The 23,616-nt window shown below is 45.0% G+C and overlaps 1 protein-coding gene across 1 annotated transcript in view; it reads right to left on the bottom strand.

Annotated features, from left to right (window-relative positions):
• The window catches only part of SCG3 (secretogranin III), a 40,344-nt gene that overhangs the window by 11,373 nt on the left and 5,355 nt on the right, over positions 1 to 23,616 (bottom strand). The window contains exons 5-10 of the mRNA XM_002717780.6: positions 22,476 to 22,618; positions 21,284 to 21,433; positions 17,897 to 18,074; positions 14,341 to 14,457; positions 11,149 to 11,232; positions 7,933 to 8,070 (exon numbers count right to left, since the gene is read on the bottom strand). Coding sequence (XP_002717826.3) covers positions 7,933 to 8,070; positions 11,149 to 11,232; positions 14,341 to 14,457; positions 17,897 to 18,074; positions 21,284 to 21,433; positions 22,476 to 22,618 — 810 coding nt within the window. The remainder of the gene's footprint in view (positions 1 to 7,932; positions 8,071 to 11,148; positions 11,233 to 14,340; positions 14,458 to 17,896; positions 18,075 to 21,283; positions 21,434 to 22,475; positions 22,619 to 23,616) is intronic.

Below are 23,616 nucleotides of genomic sequence, written 5' to 3'. Positions count from 1 at the left end.
TGAAAGTCCTACAAACCTCCTGAGTGCTTCCTGAGGTCACCTGCTGATTGTACTTCTTGACCTCAGACCTTTGGGTCAGGATGTGCCTTGGAGGGGACCCAGCATATGACCATTCAAAACAAGCCCTCAGGGCAGGCTTTCTGGCACAGTGGGTTTAGTGGCTGCTTGGGACACCCATGTCCCTGTTGGGGCCCCAGGTAAAGTGCCAGCTACTCCACTTCCAAACCAGCTTCCTGCTACTGCATCCTGGGAGGCAGTGGTTGACACTCAAGTACTTGGGGCTGTCACCCACATGGGACATCCAGATACAATTCTGGGCTCCTGGCTTCAGCCTGGCCCATCCCTGGCTATCTCGTCTTTGTCTCTCTCCCTCCCCCACACACAGTCCTCTCTGTAATTCTGCCTTTCAAATAAATAAAAATAAATAAATAACCATTAAAAAATAAACAGAGGTTGCAGCATTGCCTTGTCAAGTTGTTCTGCACATAGAAACTAATTACCCATAAAAATGGTACTGAAAACAGGAAGAGTAATTTCATTCACTCTATGTGTGGGGAGCAACTGGGAGCAACTCGGACTAGACTAAGTTACTGGAATTAAGACTTATTCTATGCATCTGCTCTCCCACAATATGGCACTGGGAGAGGAGGAAACAGCTTCTACACAGCTGCCTCCAGTTCAACCAATAAACAGCAGGACCTGCTCCTGATTGGAGGAGAGCAGCGTACTCAGCATGTGGGTAGCAGAGTTGGGATTGGTGGAAGAAGACTATAAAGGAGGAGAGAGACAACATGCACGAGGAACATCTATCTGAAGGAACACCTGTGCAGCCCCCGAGAGAGCCGGCCGGTGGTGTGCCGCTCCCCCACGGAAGTGGGGAAAGTGGCAGGGGGCCCGCCCCTCCACGGAGGTGGAAGGACGGCAGCCAACCCGGGAAGAACCAGCAGCAAACCCGGGGAGGGCCGAGCAGACAAAAGAACAGCGCAGGGTCCTGTGTCGTTCCTCCACGAAGACGGGGAGCGACATAATGGTGCCGTGACTCGGATATGAAGCCTAGGCAGGGTTTAGTGTCGTTCCTCCACGAAGAGGGGGAGCGACATAATGGTGCTGTGACTCGGATATGAAGCCTAGGCAGGGTCCTGTGTCGTTCCTCCACGAAGAGGGGGAGCGACACTATGGACATCACCCATCCACAACAGAGGATGAGTTTACTACAGCTTAAAGAAAACTAGACTAGGGGCTGGTACTGTGGCGCAGTGGGTTAAGCCACCGCCTGGGAGGCCAGCATCCTATATGAATACTTGTTCGAATCCTGACTGCTCCACTTCCAATCCAGCTCCCTGCTAATGTGCCTGGGAAAGCAGTGGAAGATGGACCAAGTGCTTGGGCCCCTGTCCCCCATGTGGGAGACCCAGATGGAGTTCCAGGCTCCTTCCTTCAGCTTGGCCCAGACCTGACTGATGCAGTCATTTGGGGAGTGAACCAGCAGATGGAAGCTCTCTCTTTCTCTCTCTCTCTTAATCTGCATTTCAAATAAACAAAATAAATATTTTAAAACTTAAAAAAAAGAAAACCAAACTGAAATCTGTTAAGAAACTAACATCTTATGGGTTATAACGTATGAGAGTACTTCAGAAAATACTATGAAACAGGGACCGGCGCTGTGGTATAGTGGGTAAAGCCACCACCTGCAATGCTGGCATCCCATATGGTGCCGGTTCAAGTCCACTTCCAATACAGCTTTCTGCTATGGACTGGGAAAGCAGTGGAAGATGGCCCAAGTCCTTGGGCCCCTGCACCCGCATGGGAGACCCGGAAGAAACTCCTGGCTCCTGGCTTCGGATCAGCACAGCTCCGGCCGTTGCGGCCACTTGGCGAGTGAACCAGCGGATGGAAGACCGCTCTCTCTGCCTCTCCTTCTCTCTGTGTGTAACTCTAATTTTCAAATAAAAAATAAATATTAAAAAAAGAAAATATTATTGAATAATAATGCATGGATTTTAAACATTTTTGTAAATTCATATGCTTCTTTAAAAATTATTTATTCATTTACTTGAAAGTAAGATCAACAGAGAGAGGGAGAGACAAAAAGTGAGCGATCTGCTGGTTCACTCTCCAAATGCTGCCAATAGCCAATGTGGGCCAAGCTAAGACCAGGAGCCAGGATCTCTGTCCAGGTCTCCCACATGAACATCAGGGGCCAAAGCACATGGGCCATCTTGCACTGCTTTCCAGACACGTTAGCTGGGAGCTGGATCTGAAGTGGAGCAGCCGGGACTCAAACCAACCTCATATAGGACGGTGGCTTAACTCCCGTGCTACAATGCCAGCCCCCAGAAGAGCTTATACAAGCCCCATGGCCAGGTCGCTCCTCACAACTAAGTCAGAATATCTCGGGGTAGAGACCAAGCATCTGTACTTTCTAAGCATGCAAGGTGACCTCACGTGTAACAGCGTTTGGGTACACCTGCCTGCCTCCAGTCTTGGGCGCTGCCCGGAACGAGGGTAAGCTGCTCCACTCCCAAAGCAGCAGCTGCCTTCTATTTACGCTTCCTCCTCCCGCGAGCTGCACAGCCCATGGTTTATTTACACAGTGTGCACTGAAAGCCCACAAGAGTCCACTTGGGAAAGCGGGACTATTTTTTTTTTTTCCAATTTATTTCAGCTTCCTCTGGAAAAAAATAGCTCATGGCTGAGGTAACATGGCAGAAGCTTAAAACATATGCTGAGGCAGATGGGAACAGGGCCAGAATTAGGACGCAGGCTGCTTTAGTTTTCAACACTGCATGAGAAATAGCCTTTGGCATAAATGAATTTGTCCTGACTGCCCCCTGCCTCCAACAAAGAAGCTTAGAGATGAATGCGGTTAACCTATTAAAGACGGGACCTCCTGAAAATACCGGCTCTGCTCAAAGGGGGTTGTATCAGGATTATACGATTATAATTTTGAACCACACGAAGCAAAGAGCTGACACTGGTATGAAAGATGCCCATGAAATGCAGGATGCTATACTGGCAAAGCACGGGATTGGGAGGCTGGGGTCACAGGTTCAAGGCCCAGCTCTTCCTCTCAATCTTGGGCAAGTCACTTCCTCTTCTGTGAGATTGCTTTACTGATTTGTAAATGAAAGAGTGAATTCTAAAAAGGCGATTCCTGGTTTCCACAGAAGGGAGGAAATCTTCCTAAGCTGTCCTTGAAAAACCCATGTTGATAATTCTCCCGGCACCGGCTGAGCTCCTCCCCCACTTGCTGACACTCAGGAGATGAGATTAGACTCAGTAGTGTCAGATATTTCTAGAAGAATGGCTTGGGGCCTGAATGCAGGCACTATGTTGTTTAAAAAGTGAGAGCACCTACATGAATTAGTCAATTTACTATAAATTGAATAGTTATTAAATATGCTAACTTTTTTAGCTCCTGTGAAACAGATAGGAAAAATATGCTATTTAGGTGCAAGTTATCTTGGAGACCTCCTTCTTCAACTTAATCCATTATCTGGTCATAAACTTGACACATGAATAGTACTGGGATGAGTTTATGGGTGTTGCAATGTTTATCTCATCCCTTGGATGACTTTAAAAAAGATTTTCAGTGACTCACAGACCAGAAGTAAATGCATAAACATCCAAATGGCAGAAAGAGCCACCCTTAGATAATGGAATAAAGCGGTAAAGTATTTTTCTTTGTCCTCCAGAGAACAATTTCTTTGAAAAATTAAGCAACTTTATAGGTATGTTGGGATTAGAATAAATTCTATTTCATTGACAATCCCTAAATTTAGAAGTAACTGGCAAATCATTCAAGCAACTGAACCAATTAAAAATCAACACTTAAAAATATTATTTATAATGCAAGTCCCTGTAGAAAGCAAGAGTTTGAATAGCCTAACAAAAACTACGTTCAAAAATGAGTGTCTGACCGGCGCTGTGGCATAGAAGCTTATCCCTTTGCCTGCAGTGCCGGCACCAAATATGGGCACCGGTTCCAGTCTCGGCTGTTCCACTTCCAATCCATATCCCTCCTAATGTGCTAGAAAAGCAGTGGAGGGTGGCCCAAGTCCTTGGGCCCCTGCATCCACATAGGAGACTTGGAAGAAGCTCCTGGCTCCTGGCTTTGGACTGGCCCAGCTCTGGCTGTTGTGGCCATTTACCAAGTGAACTAGCAGATGAAAGATCTATCTCTCTGTCTCTCCCTCTCCTGTAACGCTGCCTCTCAAACAAAAATGAATAAAATCTTAAAAAAAAAAAAAAAAAAAAAAGAGTGTCTGGGCCAGCGCTGTGGCGCAGCAGGTTAATGCCCTGGCCTGAAGTGCTACCATCCCATATGGGTGCCAGATTGAGACCCGGCTGCTCTACTTCTGATCCAGCTCTCTGCTATGGCTTGGGAAAGCAGTAGAAGATGGCCCAAGTCCGTGGGTCCCTGGCACCCACGTGGGAGACCCAAAAGAAGCTCCTGGCTCTTGAATTTGGATCGGCGCAGCTCCGGCTGTTGCAGCCAACTGGGGAGTGAACCAGCAGATGGAAGACCTCTCTCTCTGCTTCTCCTCTCTCTGTATAACTCTGACTTTCAAATAAATAAATAAATAATGAGTGTCACTTTTCACCACGGGTAATTAAATTGGCCTTTTCCCCCACTAAATCTGAAATGAGATGCATATAGACATGCTTTGTAAAGTAAAGCAAAGTATAAATGGAAGGTATTATTATTTTTAATCTTATTTATATTACTCACAGGACCCACCACATTAATAAATATGAGCGTACTTCAAAGAATTTACAGAAAATGGAATTAAAAGTAAGTTCATTTTGGTGCAACACATTTGAAATCCATAGTTTTTTCCCATAATATGCATTTTCTTCTTTAAAAATTTTAAAAATGATTTATTTATTTATTTGAAAGTCAGAGTTACCAAGAAGGAGTGGCAGAGGTAAAGAGAGAGAGAAAGAGACCTTGTATCCGCTGGTTCAGTCTCCAAACGGCCACTACGGCCAGGGCTGGGCCAGGCAAAAGCCAGGAGCCAGGAGCTTCATCCAGGTCTCCCACATGGGTGCAGGGACCCAAGCACTTGGGCCAACTTCTGCTGCTTTCTCAGGCACATTAGGAGGGAGCTGGATCAGAAGTGAAGCAGCCGGGACTCAAACTGGGACTCATATGGGATGCCAGCGCTGCAGGCTGTAGCTTTAACCCACTGTGCCACAGCGCTGGCCCCATAATTAGCATTTCCATGAGCTTTATAAAGATCCTTGGTATTTGCTGTAGTTGGATGGGGGCCATCATCTCACACTGCAAGATCAAGACAGACTCCTCACAGTACCCGGCCCAGTGGGTCCTGCTCTGCCTTATTTCCTAAGTGGTTTCAGCTGGGCCATTACCTCCCCCAGTGTTCTACTCCGACATGTCCTCCAACGTTCCCTCTCTGGGGAGCCCACAATCCTGGCCCCGTGATAAGTGGGTTGTGCATGTACACATGTGGCATGTGTTGTACTTGGCTACCCACCTGGGTTAAGAACCATTACTGGGGGCCCGTAACGGCACTGTGGTGTAGTGGGTTAAACTGCAGCTTGAGGCGCCAGCACCCCACATGGGTGCCAGCTGCACCTTCAGTCCAGATCCCTCCTAATGTGCTAGGAAAGCAGTGGCCCAAGTATTTAGGCCCCTGCCACTCATGTGTAAGACACCCAGATGAAGTTCCTGGCTTTAGCCTAGCCCAGCCCTAACTGTTGTGGCCACCTAGGAAGTGAACCAGTGGATACAAGATCCATCTCTCTCTCTCTCTCTCTGTCTCTCCTCTGTCTCTCTCTAACTCTGCCTTTCAAATAAACAAATAAATCTTTAAGGACAAAAAAGGTTTATTACTTCCCTAGAGTATACCTACAAACATGAAATCCATGCTAAAGATAAGAAGGGTATGACAACATAAAACTTCATAGGCTCATAAAAAAAAACAAAATGAACTTGGTACGTTAAGCAGGAATTTCTTCTTCTAACCTTGACTCAAAAAGTTTCCAATAGCTGAAATAGGAACTGCACCCTTGGCCAATATCGCCTCTCATTTAAACCCATATAACCCAGGCTTCGGTCTCTAATATATTTTCTATAGGAAGGAACCAGAATCCCTTGATAGGGGATGGATTTCAAGTCTCTAGAGTGGGTCTAGAATGTCCTGTTGTTGCCAGGAAGTGAGGATGATTTTGTCAAGAAGCAAAGACAGAGGCAGGTGTTTGGTCTGGTGGCCAAGATGCCCACACACCATATCTGAGACCGAGTCCCAGCCCTGCTCCTGATTCCAGCTGCCCACAGATGCACATCCTGGAGGCAGCAGGTGATCACTCCATTACTTGGGTCCCTGTGACCCACTTGGGAGACCCAGATGGAGTTCTTAGCTCCCGGCTTTAGCTTAGTTTAGTCCAGACCATTGTTAGGATTTGGGGAGTGACCCAGCAGATGGGAGCTCTCTGTCTGTTTCTCTCTCTGCTTCTTAAATACATACATACATACATACATACATACTGTGCTTTTTTTTTTTTTAAAGGAAAGATAATGTGCTATAAGGACAAAAGAGAAATTAGGGTCTCCCACGGCACAGGCTGCACAAATGTTGAGAACAAAGTCATCATCATCAACAACTAAACAACTACACAAATGGAAAAAGTTAATAAACTTAAGGTGTTAACAAGGGTTGTATTTATATTATGGGGAAACAGCCTGTAATTTTATTGTCACCACTGAGTTACAAGGTGTTCAATAGATTCTTTCTTCTCTACACAGACATTGTCAAGCATGTATCTTTTACCAAATATTAATTTGAACCTGTTTATAACTGTGTGAGCAGGAGAGATTGGTTGGGAAGCAGTAAATGGGCCAAGCAGTCCATTCTACATTAGGAGCTATACCGTAAACATGATCGGTGTGGACTCATTATCACAGCAAGGAAGAAACAAAGTCCCTTCATTCATTGCCAATTGCCACCGATGCTTACACCTAATAATCAATGAAAGGAGAGCTCAACAAGAATCTTTTCAGATCATAAAGTAGCTGGGTGCCTGAGAGAGGACACTGACCCATTCCCTCAGCTCCCAGGGAATAATGAGACACTGATAAGATGTAAAGGAGCTTCCAGTTACACCAAGGAGGTCAACATATCATAACAACAGAAAAATAAGGCAGATTCCAGCCATCTGTTCACAACCTCTGACAAACACAGGCAGTTTCAGAAAAAGATCTAGTTGAGACATTGGGATGTAAATTTTCCATGATGTAACTTGCACAACTCAGTACTAAAAGGGGTTTGAACCACTGAATTATCCAATCAGATCTCATATCCCGACCTGAAATGAAAGGGCTAACCACTTAGAACTCACACCTCAGGGAGTCTTCTTGGGTATACAGACAACTCCAAAATCCTAGGAAGGTGTGAATTTTATAATGTGTAGATATATTTACAGCATTTAAAGAAATTGGATAACTGGATTTGTGATTTTAATCAAATCCTTGAAAGAGTCTGTCAATTTGTAATCACTGGCTAAATAGCTATAGAAACTTGCCTTCTTAAATGCATAAATTTTAATGACCATGTTGAATAAGTAGTATGTGACTACTTAGAGGAGAGTTAGATAAGTGTGAAGAAATATTGTTGGATACATTTCTAAGATTATAAATAGGACATTAAACAATGCACAGATGCTCATGAATATCCCTCTCCAAGCATGGAAGTCCAACTGACACTATAGACCATCAAAAGACGAAACCAATTTGCCATCCCAGGAGACTGAAAACTATTACAAAAATCTCTATTCAAACACAGGCACCACAAGCTAAATCTTTTTCATTGCTCATGCTCATTGCAGATTTAGTGGGATCCACCTTACCTTGTGTAGTGAAAGGTTTTGCTTCCCCAGTTTCATTGCCAAACAGAGCTGTCAAATCCATACCTTTTGGCTCATCTGTCTTTCCTCCCAGGTTGGAACTGTCATCTTTCGTGGAGTCCTTTAAGGTTCCATATTCCTTTTCCATCTTAGCAGCTTCCTCCTTGGTACTGTCTGCTTCTTCATGGCTCTTCTCTGATGGCGCTATAATCAGATTGTGCAGTGTTATTATAAGTCAACTCCCTATCAATTCATTGCCAATGTAGAAACAGACTTTACTGAAGGTATAGGTAGGGATCAGACCATTTTTGAGCTGAAAGGGATCTTAGTGATGATGTAATAGTACACTCGTCCCCACCTTGCCAGAGAGGACACTGAGGCCAAATGCTAAGGTCACCTCCTGGGTGACCAAGGCCCCAGCTTCCTAGCCTCTGATTGAGCATCGCTTCCCTTCTGCTGCACATGTCATCAAGGGCTAGGTCACTTGTCTTACTTTAAGCTGGGTAGGCAATCATGTTGGTATGTCAGGTCTCAAAATAAATTGCTCGTGTTTTGATTCCAAATGAGAATAACTTAATTGTTAATCCCACCTTGCTCAATCCCACCTTGACCTTGTGTTTTTTCGAAAGCCTATTACTCAGAGCAGCACCCAAAGATTTGGGGCTATGTCAGGACTTCCCTCCTGTCCCTTCTTCATACTCCCTTACCCTCCATCACCCTAAAAGTGAGGAAGACTTGGAGTCTTGCTGTTAAAAAGAGATAATCCTGGTTCACTTCTCACTTAAAAATATCTGTATTTCAGGGTCAGGGCTGTGGCACAGCTGGTTAAGCCTCTGCCTGTGATGCTGGCATCCCATATGGGTGCTGGTTCAAATTTGTAATCACCGGCTCCATTTCCAATCTAGTTCCACGCTAGTGTGCTAGGAAAGCAGTGGAAGATGGCACAAGTGCTTGGGCCCCTGCACCCACATAGGGGACCTGGATGAAGCTCCTGGCTCCTGGCTTCAGTCTGGTCCAGCCCTGGCTGTTGTGGCCATTTGGGGAGTGAACCAATGAATGGAAGATCTTTCTCTCTGTCTCTTCCTCTCTCTGCCTTTTAAATAAATAAATAAATATTTTTTTTCTTTGACAGGCAGAGTGGACAGTGAGAGAGACAGAGAGAAAGGTCTTCCTTTTGCCATTGGTTCACCCTCCAATGGCCGCCGCGGCCGGCGCGCTGCAGCCGGCACACCACACTGATCCGAAGCCAGGAGCCAGGCGCCTCCCCCGGTCTCCCATGCGGGTGCAGGGCCCAAGGACCTGGGCCATCCTCCACTGCACTCCCGGGCCACAGCAGAGAGCCGGACCGGAAGAGGAGCAACCAAGACAGAATCCGGCACCCCAACCGGGACTAGAATCTGGGGTGCCGGCGCCGCAGGCGGAGGATTAGCCTAGTGAGCCATGGCACCAGCCTAAATAAATATCTTTTTAAAACATCTGTACTTCCATTTAAAAATCCTATGCAGAATAAACTAAAGTAGATAATCATGTGAAAACAATTGTAATACATGCAGTAATTAAAGAACCTCAAGCAGTCTAATAATGAACTTTTAAAAAAGAAAATGGGGGCCGGCGCTGTGCCGTAGTGGGTAAAGCCGCTGCCTGCAGTGCTGGCATCCCATATGGGCACCGGTTCAAGTCCCAGCTGCTCTACTTCTGATCCAGCTCCCTGCTATGGCCTGGGAAAGCAGTGGAAGATGGCCCAAGTCCTTGGGCTCCTGCACCCATGTGAGAGACCCGGAAAAAGTTCCTGGCTCCTGGTTTCAGATCAGCGCAGCTCCAGCCATTGCAGCCCACTGGGGAGTGAACCAGTGGATAGAAGACCTCTCTTTCTCTGCCTCTCCTTCACTCTGTGTGTAACTCTTTCAAAATAAATAATAAATCAATCTTTTTAAAAAATAAAATAAAAAATATTTTTATTCCATAAAAAATAGGAAAGAAAGGAAGAAGTCAGTTATTATCTCATGTAAATTATATTCATTCATATTTGTTTATATTTTCTACATTCCACCTCAGGTAATGCCTATAACAAAGGGAATACCTATACAAAGATGAATAAAATAGAAATAAAAAACAAGGACTATGGAAGAGAGAAAGAGACAATATATTAACCACAAGAAATATTACAACAGTTGAACCTCGGCATCAATTTTAGTAGCAAATTTCCCAGTAGTCAGGGCAAAGAAAAAGGAAACAATGTAGGTTGTGTCTTCTTGAAATCATAAAGGAAGAAGGAAACCAGTTCAATAGGAGGAAGGTTTGCTCCAGGGCCATACTAAAAACCAAAGAAATAAGCTCAGGGCCGGTTGTGGCACAGCAGGTTAAGCTGCTGCTTATGACACTGGCATCCTGTATGGGCAGCGGTTCAAGTTCCCGTTGCCCCACTTCTGACCCAGCTCCCTGCTAATATGCCTGGGAAAGTGGCAGAAGACAGCCCCAGTGCTTGGGCCCCTGCACACACATGGGAGACCCAGAAGAAGCCTCTGGCTCCTGGGTTCAGCCTGGCCCAGCCCCAGCCTCTGTGGCCATTTGGGGAGGGAACCAGAGGGTGGAAGACCTCTCTCTCTCTCTCTCTCTGCCTCTGCCTCTCTGTAACTCTACCTTTCAACTAAACAAATCGAATCTTAAAAAAAAAAAAAAGAAAACACATATGATTTCCTTGACAGGGACAAAACATACAAGTAATAATTTGCAATCTTTTCTCTCTTTTTTTTTTTTCCTCCAAGCTCCTCTTCTAAGTAGGCTCTTTCACACAGCCCAGCTCTGTGGTGTCTGCTGTGCTGAGCAGGGTGATGGGTGGAGGTGTGAGACTGAAGAAGGCAGGAGCAGCGGGCACGCCGCATTTCACAGGGGCAAAGGGAAGACCTGGGAGGACAGAGCAGTAGGGGACGGTGGGGAGTGTGGACGGGTGACCAGGGTAGCAGGCTGGAGAACACTGATCTGCGTGGAGTGAAGGATTCTGGAAGGAGAATGAGAAGGCAGGTTCTTCAACTCTGGGATCCAGCCCTCTCCTTTCCCACCAGCCACCTCTTCAGAATTTTCAGCAAAGACCGACATTACTTTACATTGTATTGGGGGCAGATTTCTGTGCCATGACTGGCCACAGAATAACCCAGATAGCTGTCAATGTACTTAATCCTACGGTTGGAGTTCAGACTTTAAGGCTTCAGTAATGCCTACTGAAGCTCATTATTTCCCACTCAAACAGGTTATTCTTCTAAAAGCTAAATAAATAAATCATACCAGGGAAAAGCTTGCTTTTATTGTCAGTGGCATTTTTTTCTAGCTTGTTCTTTGTCTGAAGAGCAATCATTTCATCCAAGTTTTCTGGAGGGGGAGAGGAAGAAATATAATTTTACTTTCTGAGAGATGATAGCAGACATTTACTCGAAAGTTTAAATCTCATCAAAGTGAACACAATTCCAAAGTATCAACGCTGCTAGCACGAAGCTTGGGCTTGGACCCTACTTCTGGGAGACACAGACCCTCTGGGTGCGAAGGGAAGTCATCTGAGACCCTGAAGTCCAGGCTCCGGCTCACTTCATGCAGAAGTTCCTTTTCATCTCGGTGGTCACTGCTAGAACTCTCCCGAGATAGGGCCCTAGCGTGGACACTCGTTTATATTCTCTGCGTACATGTGTAGATACCTATGTCATTTCTTTCTTGTATCTCATTTAACCAAAAATCTGCTAATATGACACTTAGCGTTTTACGGCTTACTTTATTACTTTACTTTGACCTCAGATCAATAACTGTTTTACATCAACACTGGGTGACTCAGAAATTCCACACTTAGTCATTTATCTTATGAAAATGTGTCAGAGATGCCACCAAGGCTTACATGGGAGACAGCTACCCCCACGACTATTTATAGCTGTGCTAATGAATATGGCAGCCACCAACCACAAGTTGCCATTTAATGAAAAGTAGTTACAATGAAATAAAATCTTTCTCAGTGGCACCAGGCCTGTTTCAAGTGCTCAGCTGTCCCCCGTAGCCAGTAGCTTTGACACTGAACAGCACAGATGAATACGCTTCCGTCACTGCAGGAAGTTCCACTGGACAACATTGGTTTATAGGAGCAAAGCAATAGAAACCATTGAGATACTCCACAAAAGGGGCACGTCTAAGGCAAGGTATTAATTTATTCTCAAGATACATGATTTACATTTATGTTAAATGTTCTGTCTTTTTAAATGATTACATATGTGTGTTACATACATAATTACATATATAAACAGTATAAAGGCTATTTAGTGAGAGAGAGAAATGTTCATGACAAAATATTGAATGCTTGAAGCCATTTATAATGTCATCTCAATTTTGGTATTGAAATTATCTATTTTTTTTTTTTTTTTTTTTTGACAGGCAGAGTGGACAGTGAGAGAGAGAGACAGAGAGAAAGGTCTTCCTTTTGTCGTTGGTTCACCCTCCAATGGCCGCCGCGGCCGGCGCGCTGCGGCCGGCGCACCGCGCTGATCCGATGGCAGGAGCCAGGAGCCAGGTGCTTTTCCTGGTCTCCCATGGGGTGCAGGGCCCAAGCACCTGGGCCATCCTCCACTGCACTCCCTGGCCACAGCAGAGGGCTGGCCTGGAAGAGGGGCAACCGGGACAGAATCCGGCGCCCCGACCGGGACTAGAACCCGGTGTGCCGGCGCCGCTAGGCGGAGGATTAGCCTAGTGAGCCGCGGCGCCGGCCCGAAATTATCTATTATCTATAGAGAGAAGGAAAGTTGAAAAGAAACATACCAAAATGTCTCTGGGCATTGTAAGTGCAATTTAAAAAAATAATTATATAAATCAAAATGTTACCAGGGTGTCAGCACTGTGAATGATTTTTACTTCCTTTTAAGCTTCTTTTCATACTGAACGGCTTTTCAAAATAAATGCACTTTTTTACAATGAGAAAAAATAAAACTTTTCATTTATAAAACAGCGAAGTTCATACAGAATAATTCTGGATTGCCCTATCCTATGAGATTTCCTCTTCTGTTTATTTCTCCTTCCTTCATCAGAGTAAGGGGCTGTGAGATCATCTTGCTCATAGTACATGGTGGTAGATATTATTTGTTGATGAACTAAATCAAGCAGGAAGACAAAAGCCTTTTAGAAAAAAAAAAGGCACTTGGCAATCTGCACCTGAGAAATCAGGTTTCAGGTTTTATTTAATTTTAATTAATTTTTTAAAACCTCACCTACTTCCAAAACAAAATAATGTCTAAGGGGCCAGCACTGTGGTATAGTGGGCTAAGCCTCTGTCTGTGGTGTGGCCATCCCCTATGGGTGCCAGTTCAGGTCCCAGCTGCTCCTCTTTGGATCCAGCTCTCTGCTATGGCCTGGGAAAGCAGCAGATGACAGCCCAAGTCCTTGGGCCCCTGCACCCGTGTGGGAGACCTGGAAGAAGCTCCTGGCTCCTGGCTTCGGATCAACTTAGCTCTGGCCATTGTGGCCATTTGGGGAGTGAACCAGCAAATGGAAGACCTCTCTCCTTGCCTCCCTCTTTCTGTCTATAACTACGTCTCAATTAAATAAAATCTTTAATGAAAAAGTGTCTGAATCCATCTGTAAAGTTCAAGGAATAGCGGCTGGCAACCTTGTCGGTAAAGGGCTGGAGGGTAAATATTTTTGCTCTTGCAGCCAATATCATCTCCGTTGCAAGCACTCAGCTCTGCTGTTACAGCATGAAAGCAGCCACGGACGGCACTAAGATAAATAAGTAGGGCTGTGTTCCAGTAAACTTTTATTTACGGATGCTGAAACACGGATTTATACAGGTTCCACATGTCACCAAGTGCTATGCTTCTTGTGTTTTGTTTTTTTTTTTTTAACCATTTGAATTCTAAAAGTCATATGTAGCTTGTATGCCGTATACAAAAATAGGCAGTGATGGGCCAGATGTGGCCCAAGAGCAGTTTCCCAGCCCCTGTCACAGATAACAGAGCCCTGCACCTCACAGCTGCAGACGCTGAGGGGGCAACAGGGCGCGCTGTCGCACGCAGCGTGACAGCCACTCCATGGCAAGTGGGGGCCGGAATCAGGACTTCTCACACTCAACGCACTGTGCTTTCCTCCTCACCACACACAGACCTCAGAGGAGAAAATCAAGACCCTCAGTCCTGACCTTCCACACACAGCTGAATAAAGCCACCTAGTCAAATTTTCAGAAGATTGTCTCCATGGGAATTAACAAAATCTAATAAACGTGCAGCGTTTGTCCTCAAGCAGATCTCTGAAGACGAGGCTGGAAACTTCCGGTTAGTACTTGCCTTCCTCCTAAACTTCCATTGGATGCATTCTCAAGATGGGCGAGAATGCTGATTTGGGTTGTTTTGGCACAAATGATCAAGCTAGGGACATAATTATTGCCAGGTCCCTAATTAATTTACTTTGAACACCGAAAAGCACCACAGTCAAAATAAAACAGAGGCTTCTCACCAAGGTAGGAGACGCCTTCTTCCGGAGAGATGGTGCCGTACTTGACCATCATCTTCACAAAGTCAATGAGCGTCTTCATGATAGTGATCAGTGTCTCCTTCTCTTTCGCCTCCTTTTCTGTATGAAAGCACAAAAGGACTTAAGGACAACTAGCGGAGTGCAGCTTCATCGTTCAATGCCAATGCATGAACGCCATGCATCTTATTAAAGTATTTCTCCCTACACTGATAGCTAAAACCACACATATTTAATTTTTGAAAAATCAATGACTTAATTGGGAATAAGGGAGAATGTCCTGTTATACTGAACTTCTCAGAACTTCAAAGCTCCAACTTCTCTAACAAGGTTTACATATTTTACTAATAGAGAATGACAAAGGCGTTTCACCCTGAGACAACATGAACCCAAGAGGGAGGGTGGAAGATTGGCCAAGCTGACAACTTTCCTCTACTCAGGCAGTAAGTCTTTGAGAGCCAGGACCACCTGCATTCACTCACTAAAGTTGATTTTCTTAAAGGGAATAAGAACACACATGTATTTTTATTTTTAAAATGCAAGACTAATAATTTTGGAAGTGGTATATGTTGCTTGTTACCTTCTATTTTCCTTGAAAGAATGCATGCATACAGGAAAACTACTCCAAGGGTATAGAAGTTAACCAAAGTGCAAAGTACCATTCTCCTCCTCAGCCCCCACCCCAACTCTCAGACCCTATAGGAACCATTGACAGCTCCTTGTGCTGTGTTTGACGGAATCTACAGCTTGATGGGACAAGGTGGTCCATGACAGCACAGTCGCTCAGTAGATGTATTCATTCTAAGACCAGAAGAAAATGTATTCCCATTTTTCAAGTAAAGTAAAGCAAACTAAGATGCTAGGATGAGCTCTCTATTCTTAGCTACTGGGAAGGATTTTGTCTCTCCTGCACTTCCTCACCACCAACATGGCTGGCAGCAGCCCTCTGTCTACACTTCCTGGCTGATAGGGATTTGGAATCTTTCTTCTTCCCACCTGCCTGCTCTGCAGACTCAAACCAGCCCCAGACTGGCTCTTCCAAGATCCACACTGAGGAGGAGGGAGGGAGTGCCACTGCTAGTTCTCACACTGAGCCATATTCACAGCTCAGTGTTGCTGGTTTTTTTTTTTCCTTCAAACTTATTTATTTAAATCGACAGATAAAATTGTAGGCATTTATCACATACAACATGATGCCTTGAAGCACATATACATTGTGAAATTAACATACGCATCACCTCACATAATCATCACATTTGTGGTGAGGACTTAACACCTACTCTCCCTAAAACTCCTCAAGAATGGCAGCTTTGGAGGGGGTCTGGAGAGGTGTGGATCAACAGAGGTGACATCTGGCTTTCCAGCCAGTTTATCATTCCTCAGTCAGTTCAGACCTTAGGTGAGAAAGAGGTATGGTAGGAGCAAAAACCTCAGTATATGTATCTAAGGGAAAATTCTAGAAAAATAATGGCAAAAAGAAATTGGGTGAAAGAAGCTCGAAGATAAAAATAAACAAAGAACATCCCATATGTTGGGATTTTAAAATACCACAAAAATCACAGGTTGGGAGGGAGCAAAAGTAGAAGTTATGATGGCAGCAGGAGATCCTGGTTAGTTGCTCAAGGTCAAGTGCATGGAAGTATCTGGAACAGCACTGATGCTCTTCACTGAGAGGAGTGAGTCACCAGGATGACGGGGATTCTGAGCTGGGCGTCTGCCAGCCAGCAGGGCAAGAGGGCTCAGAATGGACCTCTGAGACGTGCAGCCCTGCCAAGGCCAGCAGGGGGCCGGCGCCATCTGGCCACGGTCTGCAATTGAAGGACAAGGGATTTCTCCAGAAACTAAAGTGCACCCACTCCAAGGTCACTTCTAGGAGGTAACCAGTGACAGTTACAGAAATCTTATGCAAATGTTCAATCTGGGGCTGACTCTTCGACTGGGGAGAAGAAAAGCCCCAAAGGCAGTGCAAGGATCTGTCTGGACAATAGCCACAGAAATGGTGCACATTTCATTATTATCCTCTCTGCAAATTAACCAAAACTTCACACAAACTGAAATCCTGTTAGCTCAGTGCACATCTGAGAAGACACCAGGACACACAGAGGATTTTGTTTTCAAAAAACCAAATTATTTTCTTAGAATGTTGTGGGCTCTAGGTCTCCTTTTGTCCAATGTCCTTCATTTTAACTCATTTGAAGGTGAAAACTGACAATATCTATACAGTAATGTGTTGAAAAATCTAAAGAGGATAGATTAGTTTCCACACATAAGAGAGAAAATGAATAGACTAAAATAAAGGTTTGTTGCAAATGGAAGGATTTGCTTCCTGTTTTTTTGCAACAATGTGGATGAACCTAGAAGACATTACTCTAAGTGTGATAATCCAGACACAAAGAGAAAACTACTGTGGACTTTTAAACAGTCAAACTCATAGAATCAGAGTATGCAATGGTGATGGCCATGGGCTGGGGGGAGGGGAGGGAAAAACAGGGAGATGTTGGTCAAAGGTACAAAGTTGCACTTATGTAACATGAAGGAGTTCCGCAGGCTGCAGGCTATGGTAACTGCACTTAACAGTAACGTTCAGGGGGCCGACATTGTGCAGCAGTGGGTTTCGCTTCCACCTGTGAGGTCACATCCCATATCAGCATGCCAGTCTGAGTCCCACCTGCTCTGTTTCCAGTCCAGCTCTCTGCTAATGTTCCTGGGAAGGCAGCAGAAGATGGCCCAAGCATTTGGACCTTGCCACCTACATGAGAGACTCAAATATGTATAATTTATCAAGTGTATCTCAAAAAAAGCTGAAAGAAAATAGAGGAGTTGCAGTAAGATTTGAGGTTGGAAGTGGGCATTTAGCCTAGGCATGTCCCACAGTGGAGTGCCTGGGTTTGAATTCAGCTTTGGCTCTTGACTCTAGCTCCCTGCTAATGCAGACCTGGGAGGCAGTGGTGATGGTTTAAGGGGTTGAATTCCTGCCACCATGTGCGAGACCTGGATTGAGATCCTGACTCCCAGCCGTTGTACACATTCAGGGAGTGAATTAACAGATAGGAATTCTTTCTTTCTCCTTCTCTCTCTCTCTCTCTCTCTCTCTCTCTCATTCTCTCTCTCTCTCCCTCCCTCTAAAATAATTAAAAATTAAAAAAAAAAAAAGAGTTGAGGCTGAACTGCTGAGTGAGGGCAGGAATACTGTCTGATTCATTTTCAAACCCACACAGGTTCTCTAGAGCACCTCGCACGCAGCAACAGCAGATGTTCAATAACTGTTTGTTGAACAAATAAACGAGCCCTCTGTAACAAGATGATTAAATTATCCAGTAGCTCCACCTTTCCTGATTGCCTTTCCAAAATATTTTCATTACTAGTACACTTCTTTTGGGGAAAAAAAAAAAAAAAACCTAAGTGACCAATTTTTTCCAAGCCAACATTGATGTCATTGTGGATTGCATTTGGAAATAGAAAACAGGAAGAAGAAAGCCCACCCACACATTCCCTAGAATGACTTTCTCTACTCCACATGGTGAGAAAGCACAGTGCTAACCTGAATCAATACTTTTCAGCAGTGCATAGAAGTTTGGGAAATACTGGAGCTCCTCAAAGTTGTCTTCGCTGTAGGTTTTAGTCCTCCTTTCCAAGCCATTCGTCAGGGTTAAGGTGTCAGATACGGTTTCATCATTTTCCACATTAGTCAGATCATCTTGAATTGCTGCCATTGGAGTCTCCATTGAGGGGGTGGTCAATAAAAAAAAATAAGCTTTTGTTAGGACTAAGGAAACTCCAGCTCCATTCTTCCCTCCGGGGTGCCCTTGCACGTGAAATACGACAGTTCCTCCTGCTTCGCAACCTCCTGCAGGTTCAAACCCTTTTCTGGACATGCGTGCATCCTGGCACACGGAAAGGTCATTGGGACTCAGGGAGAGGCGCTGCACTTCAAGACAGGTTCCCACTGAGGGTTCAGCAGGCAGGGCACTCCTGGGTTCCCGCTCTGTTCACTTTCCCCTCTATGAGTTCCCCAAAATCTCGCCTTAAAAACCTGCCTTTCACTGAGGAGCGGGGCTCTGAGTGCCAGAACCTGCCAGGGGGAACGGTGCCGAGCTGCAGGGACGTCTGTCAGATGGACGCACAGCAGTCACACCCGGGAATCCCTAACTAACAAGATTCTTCCTCATAGGTCTGCCTTTCTTCAGGGCTCCCCATTTTAGTAAACGTCCCCTCTCCATGCAGCAGACCAGACAAGTCGCAGAGCCTTTTCTTGACTCTTCGTTCTTCCCCCACCCAATCCATCAGTTCTGCCTTGTTGGCCCTATTTTCCAATTTTATATCAGCTCTATACATTTCTCCCTTTCTCCACTACCCCACTTCAGTACCAACAGCCATCACATCTCAGTGGTACAACACTCACTTCCCATCTATTCCCAACACTGCGTTTTCCACAATGTACCCAGAGTTATCTTTTTAACAATATGAAGGTCTCACTCCTTTGCTTCAAACCCTTCAAAACCATGGGTTTTCCCATGGTTCTTAGAACCTAACTCATAAGGCTCTTCATGGTCTGGCCTGGGTCCACCTCTCACTCTCTTGTCTCCCTGTTCTCTATTTGAGGCACACTGCCCTTGTTTCAGCTGCTTGTATTCTCCACATTGCCTTCTCTACAAGCTGCCTCTCATGGTCACAATCTAACTCTTCTTCGATCTGAAGTTCTCACCTCAAGTTACTTCCTCAGGGAAACCTTCCAGGCCTAAGTCCAGGACAGTTCCTTTTTATGATATCTCATAGAACAGTGTTTCTTTTCCCAGAGCACTTAAAGCAGTTGTAATGAAAACCATTTGAAAACCATCTACCTCTTCTACAAGACTTTAACCTTCATGGGAGCAAGGATTGTAGCTTTTTAAACAAACATAGTATTCCCAGTGCTTGGTGCATAGTTGGTACTCAATAAATATTTGTCAAGAGAATATTTCATTTGCACTGATGCATTTAGATAATGTGAGTGAACACTTCAATATATGAACATTTTAGAGATGGGAGAGTAAGAAGTACATATGGAGATAAAGGACATGAAAATAGTTATCTTGGGGCCAGTGCTGTAGCATAGAGGGTAAAGCCGCTGCCTGAAGTACTGGCATCCCATATGGGCGTCGGTTCAAGTCCCGGCTGCTCCACTTCCGATCCAGCTCTCTGCTATGGCCTGGGAAAGCAGTAGAAGATGGCCCAAGTCCTTGGGCCCCTGAACCCATGTGGGAGACGTGGAAGAAGCTCCTGGCTCCTAATTTCAGATCAAGTCAGCTCTGGCCGTTGCAGTCATTTGGGGAGTGAACTAGCAGATAAAGACCAATCTCTCTGTCTCTCTAACTTTGCCTTCAAATAAAATAAATAAATCTTTAAAAAAAGAAAAATAGGTACTCCAGTTTCAGTGCATATCAGCACGCATGAATGAAAAACATGAATTCTTTGATCAATCTAAAAAGATTTTTCAAGTGGGTGGATCTTCAAAAGCTATTTTAAAAGATATCAGCAAGTGGAGATTTGAAATTGGGAAAGGAAAGGAGATTTTTTTAAGCTTTTCAGTAAAAAAAAAAAAAATCCAGACCCAATTTCTGTTTGCTAATCTCTCTAAAACAGAGCCATCAGCCAATATATATCCTTTTCTCGTATTTGAGATAGACTGTTGGAGATGAGAGGCCATGGGATTAGGTGCTCTGGTGAAGAAAATCAAAGGCAAGGTGAGAAGTCTGGTATCCTCCCACTGTCAGCTTCATCTAGCATTTTAAAGAGAAATCAAGAAGAGGAGAAATATCTCAGTAGTTTGGTTGAAGCCAAGGAAAAAATAGAGAGGCAAGGGGAGGGAACATGTGTGACTAGTCTGGGTAAAGGATGACACCCGGGCTTCCAGATCACGGGAAGGGGAAGGAGCAGGTGGAAGAGTGTAGCCTAGAACTGAGATGCAGCTTCTGGCAAAGAGCCAAGGGGATACTGGCGCTGCCACGGCACAGCATCCACTCCACCTGTCGCTTGTCTGGGGGCTTGGGACAGATGATGACACCCATGATAGGAGTCAGAAACCAACGGGGCTGCAAGACACTTGGTTACAGTACACTGGGACTGTATGAAGAGCTTGCTAGGGTGTGACCTTGTTATTTCACATAATATTATGTGTTATTTTCCCGAGTAGCATCACATAAGACATAACCTTTACACACAGCATGGCATGTAATCTTCAAGTTATTTTTTTTTTTTTTTTTTGACAGGCAGAGTGGACAGTGAGAGAGAGAGACAGAGAGAAAGGTCTTCCTTTGCCGTTGGTTCACCCTCCAATGGCCGCCGCGGCCTGCGCGCTGCAGCCGGCGCACGGCGCTGATCCGATGGCAGGAGCCAGGTGCTTCTCCTGGTCTCCCATGGGGTGCAGGGCCCAAGCACTTGGGCCATCCTCCACTGCACTCCCTGGCCACAGCAGAGAGCTGGCCTGGAAGAGGGGCAACCGGGACAGAATCCGGCGCCCCGACCGGGACTAGAACCTGGGGTGCCAGCGCCGCTAGGCGGAGGATTAGCCTAGTGAGCCGCGGCGCCGGCTCTTCAAGTTATTTTTGAAGTAGGGTTCATTTAAATTTTTTACCTTCTGGGTACATATTATTCTGAGTTATTTTACTGAGTAGCATCACATAAGGTGTAGCCTTTACATACGGTGTAGCATTTTTAAGTTATTTTCAAAGTAGGGTTCATTGAAATTCTTTACTTATGGGTACTTAATGAATATGTATTTCCAGTGGGCTAAAAATGCCACATACCCTAAATCTTCTTTGGTATCAAATAAATACAGATATAGAGACACATCTATATGTTTGTGCACATACACACACACACACACACACATACACACACACCCCTACCTCCCTCTCTCACATACACACACACAAACACACATACATACCACTTTCTCTGGTATTTTTCCAGCCTCATTCTCAGTCCTGCTTGTGGGTTTATTGAGCTCCTCCTCATAGTTGTTGGCTTCCTTTGAAATCAATTGTTGTAAAGCCTCTGCTACTTCATCTTCCAGGGTGTGTGCCTGGCTTTCTGTGATCTGTTATAAAGAAACAAAACATGTGTAATGACCACTATTCCCATGCTTGTCATTTTTAAAATGTGTTTAGTTGAACACATGTGTGTGTCTTCTGAGTCCTCTTTGTGGACCGCCCTTCCTGTGCCTCTACTGCATGCTTATGCTGGCTGTTTCCGGTGACTGCCTGCTCCTCCCAAGAGAAGTATCAGGGCCCACCATGCAAGCTGTCAGTCCTGTCTGCTGAAGCCCACAGAACACTTGTGCTGCGGAACACCTTGAGAAGTGCCCGTCTACAGCTGTGGTGCATAATCAGGTAACCCGTGAAGCCTGCAGAGTTGGTGCCTTGAGAAAGGCTGCAGGGCCATGTCAGGGCTCAGGAGCCAAGAAGAGGAGGGGTCACACTGGGTTGCTTGGGGTTTCTCAAACACCCATCATGTGCCTTTGCTCACACACCTCCTCTACCTCTACTGGCTATGTCCTAGCTAGCCTTTTTTTTTTTTTTTTTTTTTTTTGACAGGCAGAGTTAGACAGTGAGAGAGAGAGAGACAGAGAGAAAGGTCTTCCTTCCGTTGGTTCACCCCCAAATGGCCGCTAAAGCCAGGAGCCAGGTGCTTCTCCTGGCCTCCCACGCGGGTGCAGGGCCCAAGCACTTGGGCCATCCTCCACTGCACTCCCCGGCCACAGCAGAGAGCTGGACTGGAAGAGGAGTGACCGGGACAGAATCCGGCGCCCGGACCGGGACTAGAACCCGGGGTGCCGGTGCCACAGGTGGAGGATTAGCCTAGTGAGCTGCAGTGCCTGCCCTAGCTATCCTTCTAAGCTCACTGCCAACATCTTGCTTTGCAGTCTTTCCTTGCTGTCAGTGGAATCTAAGCCACTCTCTGGCACACTGAATTACTCTTATGGTTCCCAAGCAGCTGGCATGATAGATGTGCATACACCTGTCTACTTCTCCTGACAGACTATAAATTCCGCGAGAGACAGCATGGTGCCTTGCACAATGCTTCCTGACAAACTCCAAACCGTGCAGAGAATTTGGTTTGTTCTCATGCATACAACTTACAAGGCCAAGATTCAGGAGTTTGGAAACAATCCTGTCAAACACTCCTCTGTCATTCTCCTCATAAATCCTGGTAGCGATCTTGTGGACAATGTCTTCAGCAGTTAAAGGAGTTCCATCGAGTTGATGAAGGCCATCTGGATCATCTAGACAGAGCAACCACAATTTCACATCATGGTGGTTCAGCGTCATATGCTATTTATAATCCACACTTTGCTTTTGTATACTTAGATATCTTTGAGCTAATTATGGGGTTCTTGGTTCACACAGACCCTTGGTCTGAAATAAAACTGGACTCTGAGTACCTAGGACAATAATGGAAATTCTGAAAGCTTATTTGACTAAAACCAAAAAATTCTCTCCATTTGCCATTGTGACTAATAATACAGACATTACACTTTTTATTTATATGGTATACCATATACATATACCATGCACATCTCTATAGAACACATAATTTGATATTTTACTTCTAAACTGGCAGTAACTTGGTATCATCCCCGCATGTCTGCTCTTAGTAGGCAAATTCTTGGGCTAGAGGTGGGGAAACTTGCCTTGCATCCAGCATCAGACTGTATACTGAAGATTCTATGATTTGTTTGGAACAAATATTTACTTCTAATTTAGCATGTATCAGAGTGCCTTTGTATAAGGCAGCTTCATAAACCCTACTCTCCAGAGAAGACGGAATGTATTTTATGTACATGAAATTAAAACTTTCAAAATGTGGCAACAAATCTGCACAAAGCAATATGTAAATCTCAGCAGGGCAGCATGCAAACATGTATCCCTGACTTTCCTAGCAATGCTTTGGGCCATCAAGGGTCCATCCTGAGGCCAAGGGTAGGCTGAAATGAAGCACTGCACCACATCCACAGAGAACTGCCAGGAATCTGTTCGTCTTCCCTGATCCACTCCACAAATTCACAAGGCATTTAATGCTGTCACCTCTAGGCAGACTGGATTTGCATTTTGAAATAAAGGAAGTGCAATTATCTTGCAGAGAAAATGGAAATTGAATCCCTAGCCAGAATTTGCTCAAGTAATCCTCATCATATTCACTCAAAGAAAAGGAGCCTAGTGTTTTTATTCTGATTCTGCCCTTTCCTTTCATGCCTTCTGGGGATTCAGCAAGGGATTTTCC

Source organism: Oryctolagus cuniculus, chromosome 12 (assembly GCF_051225735.1).
Source record: "Oryctolagus cuniculus isolate XC-2025 breed Fujian yellow rabbit chromosome 12, ASM5122573v1, whole genome shotgun sequence".
NCBI classification, from domain to species: domain Eukaryota; kingdom Metazoa; phylum Chordata; class Mammalia; order Lagomorpha; family Leporidae; genus Oryctolagus; species Oryctolagus cuniculus.
Note: the sequence above shows the minus strand (reverse complement) of the source record. Positions and strands in the feature narration are given on the sequence as shown.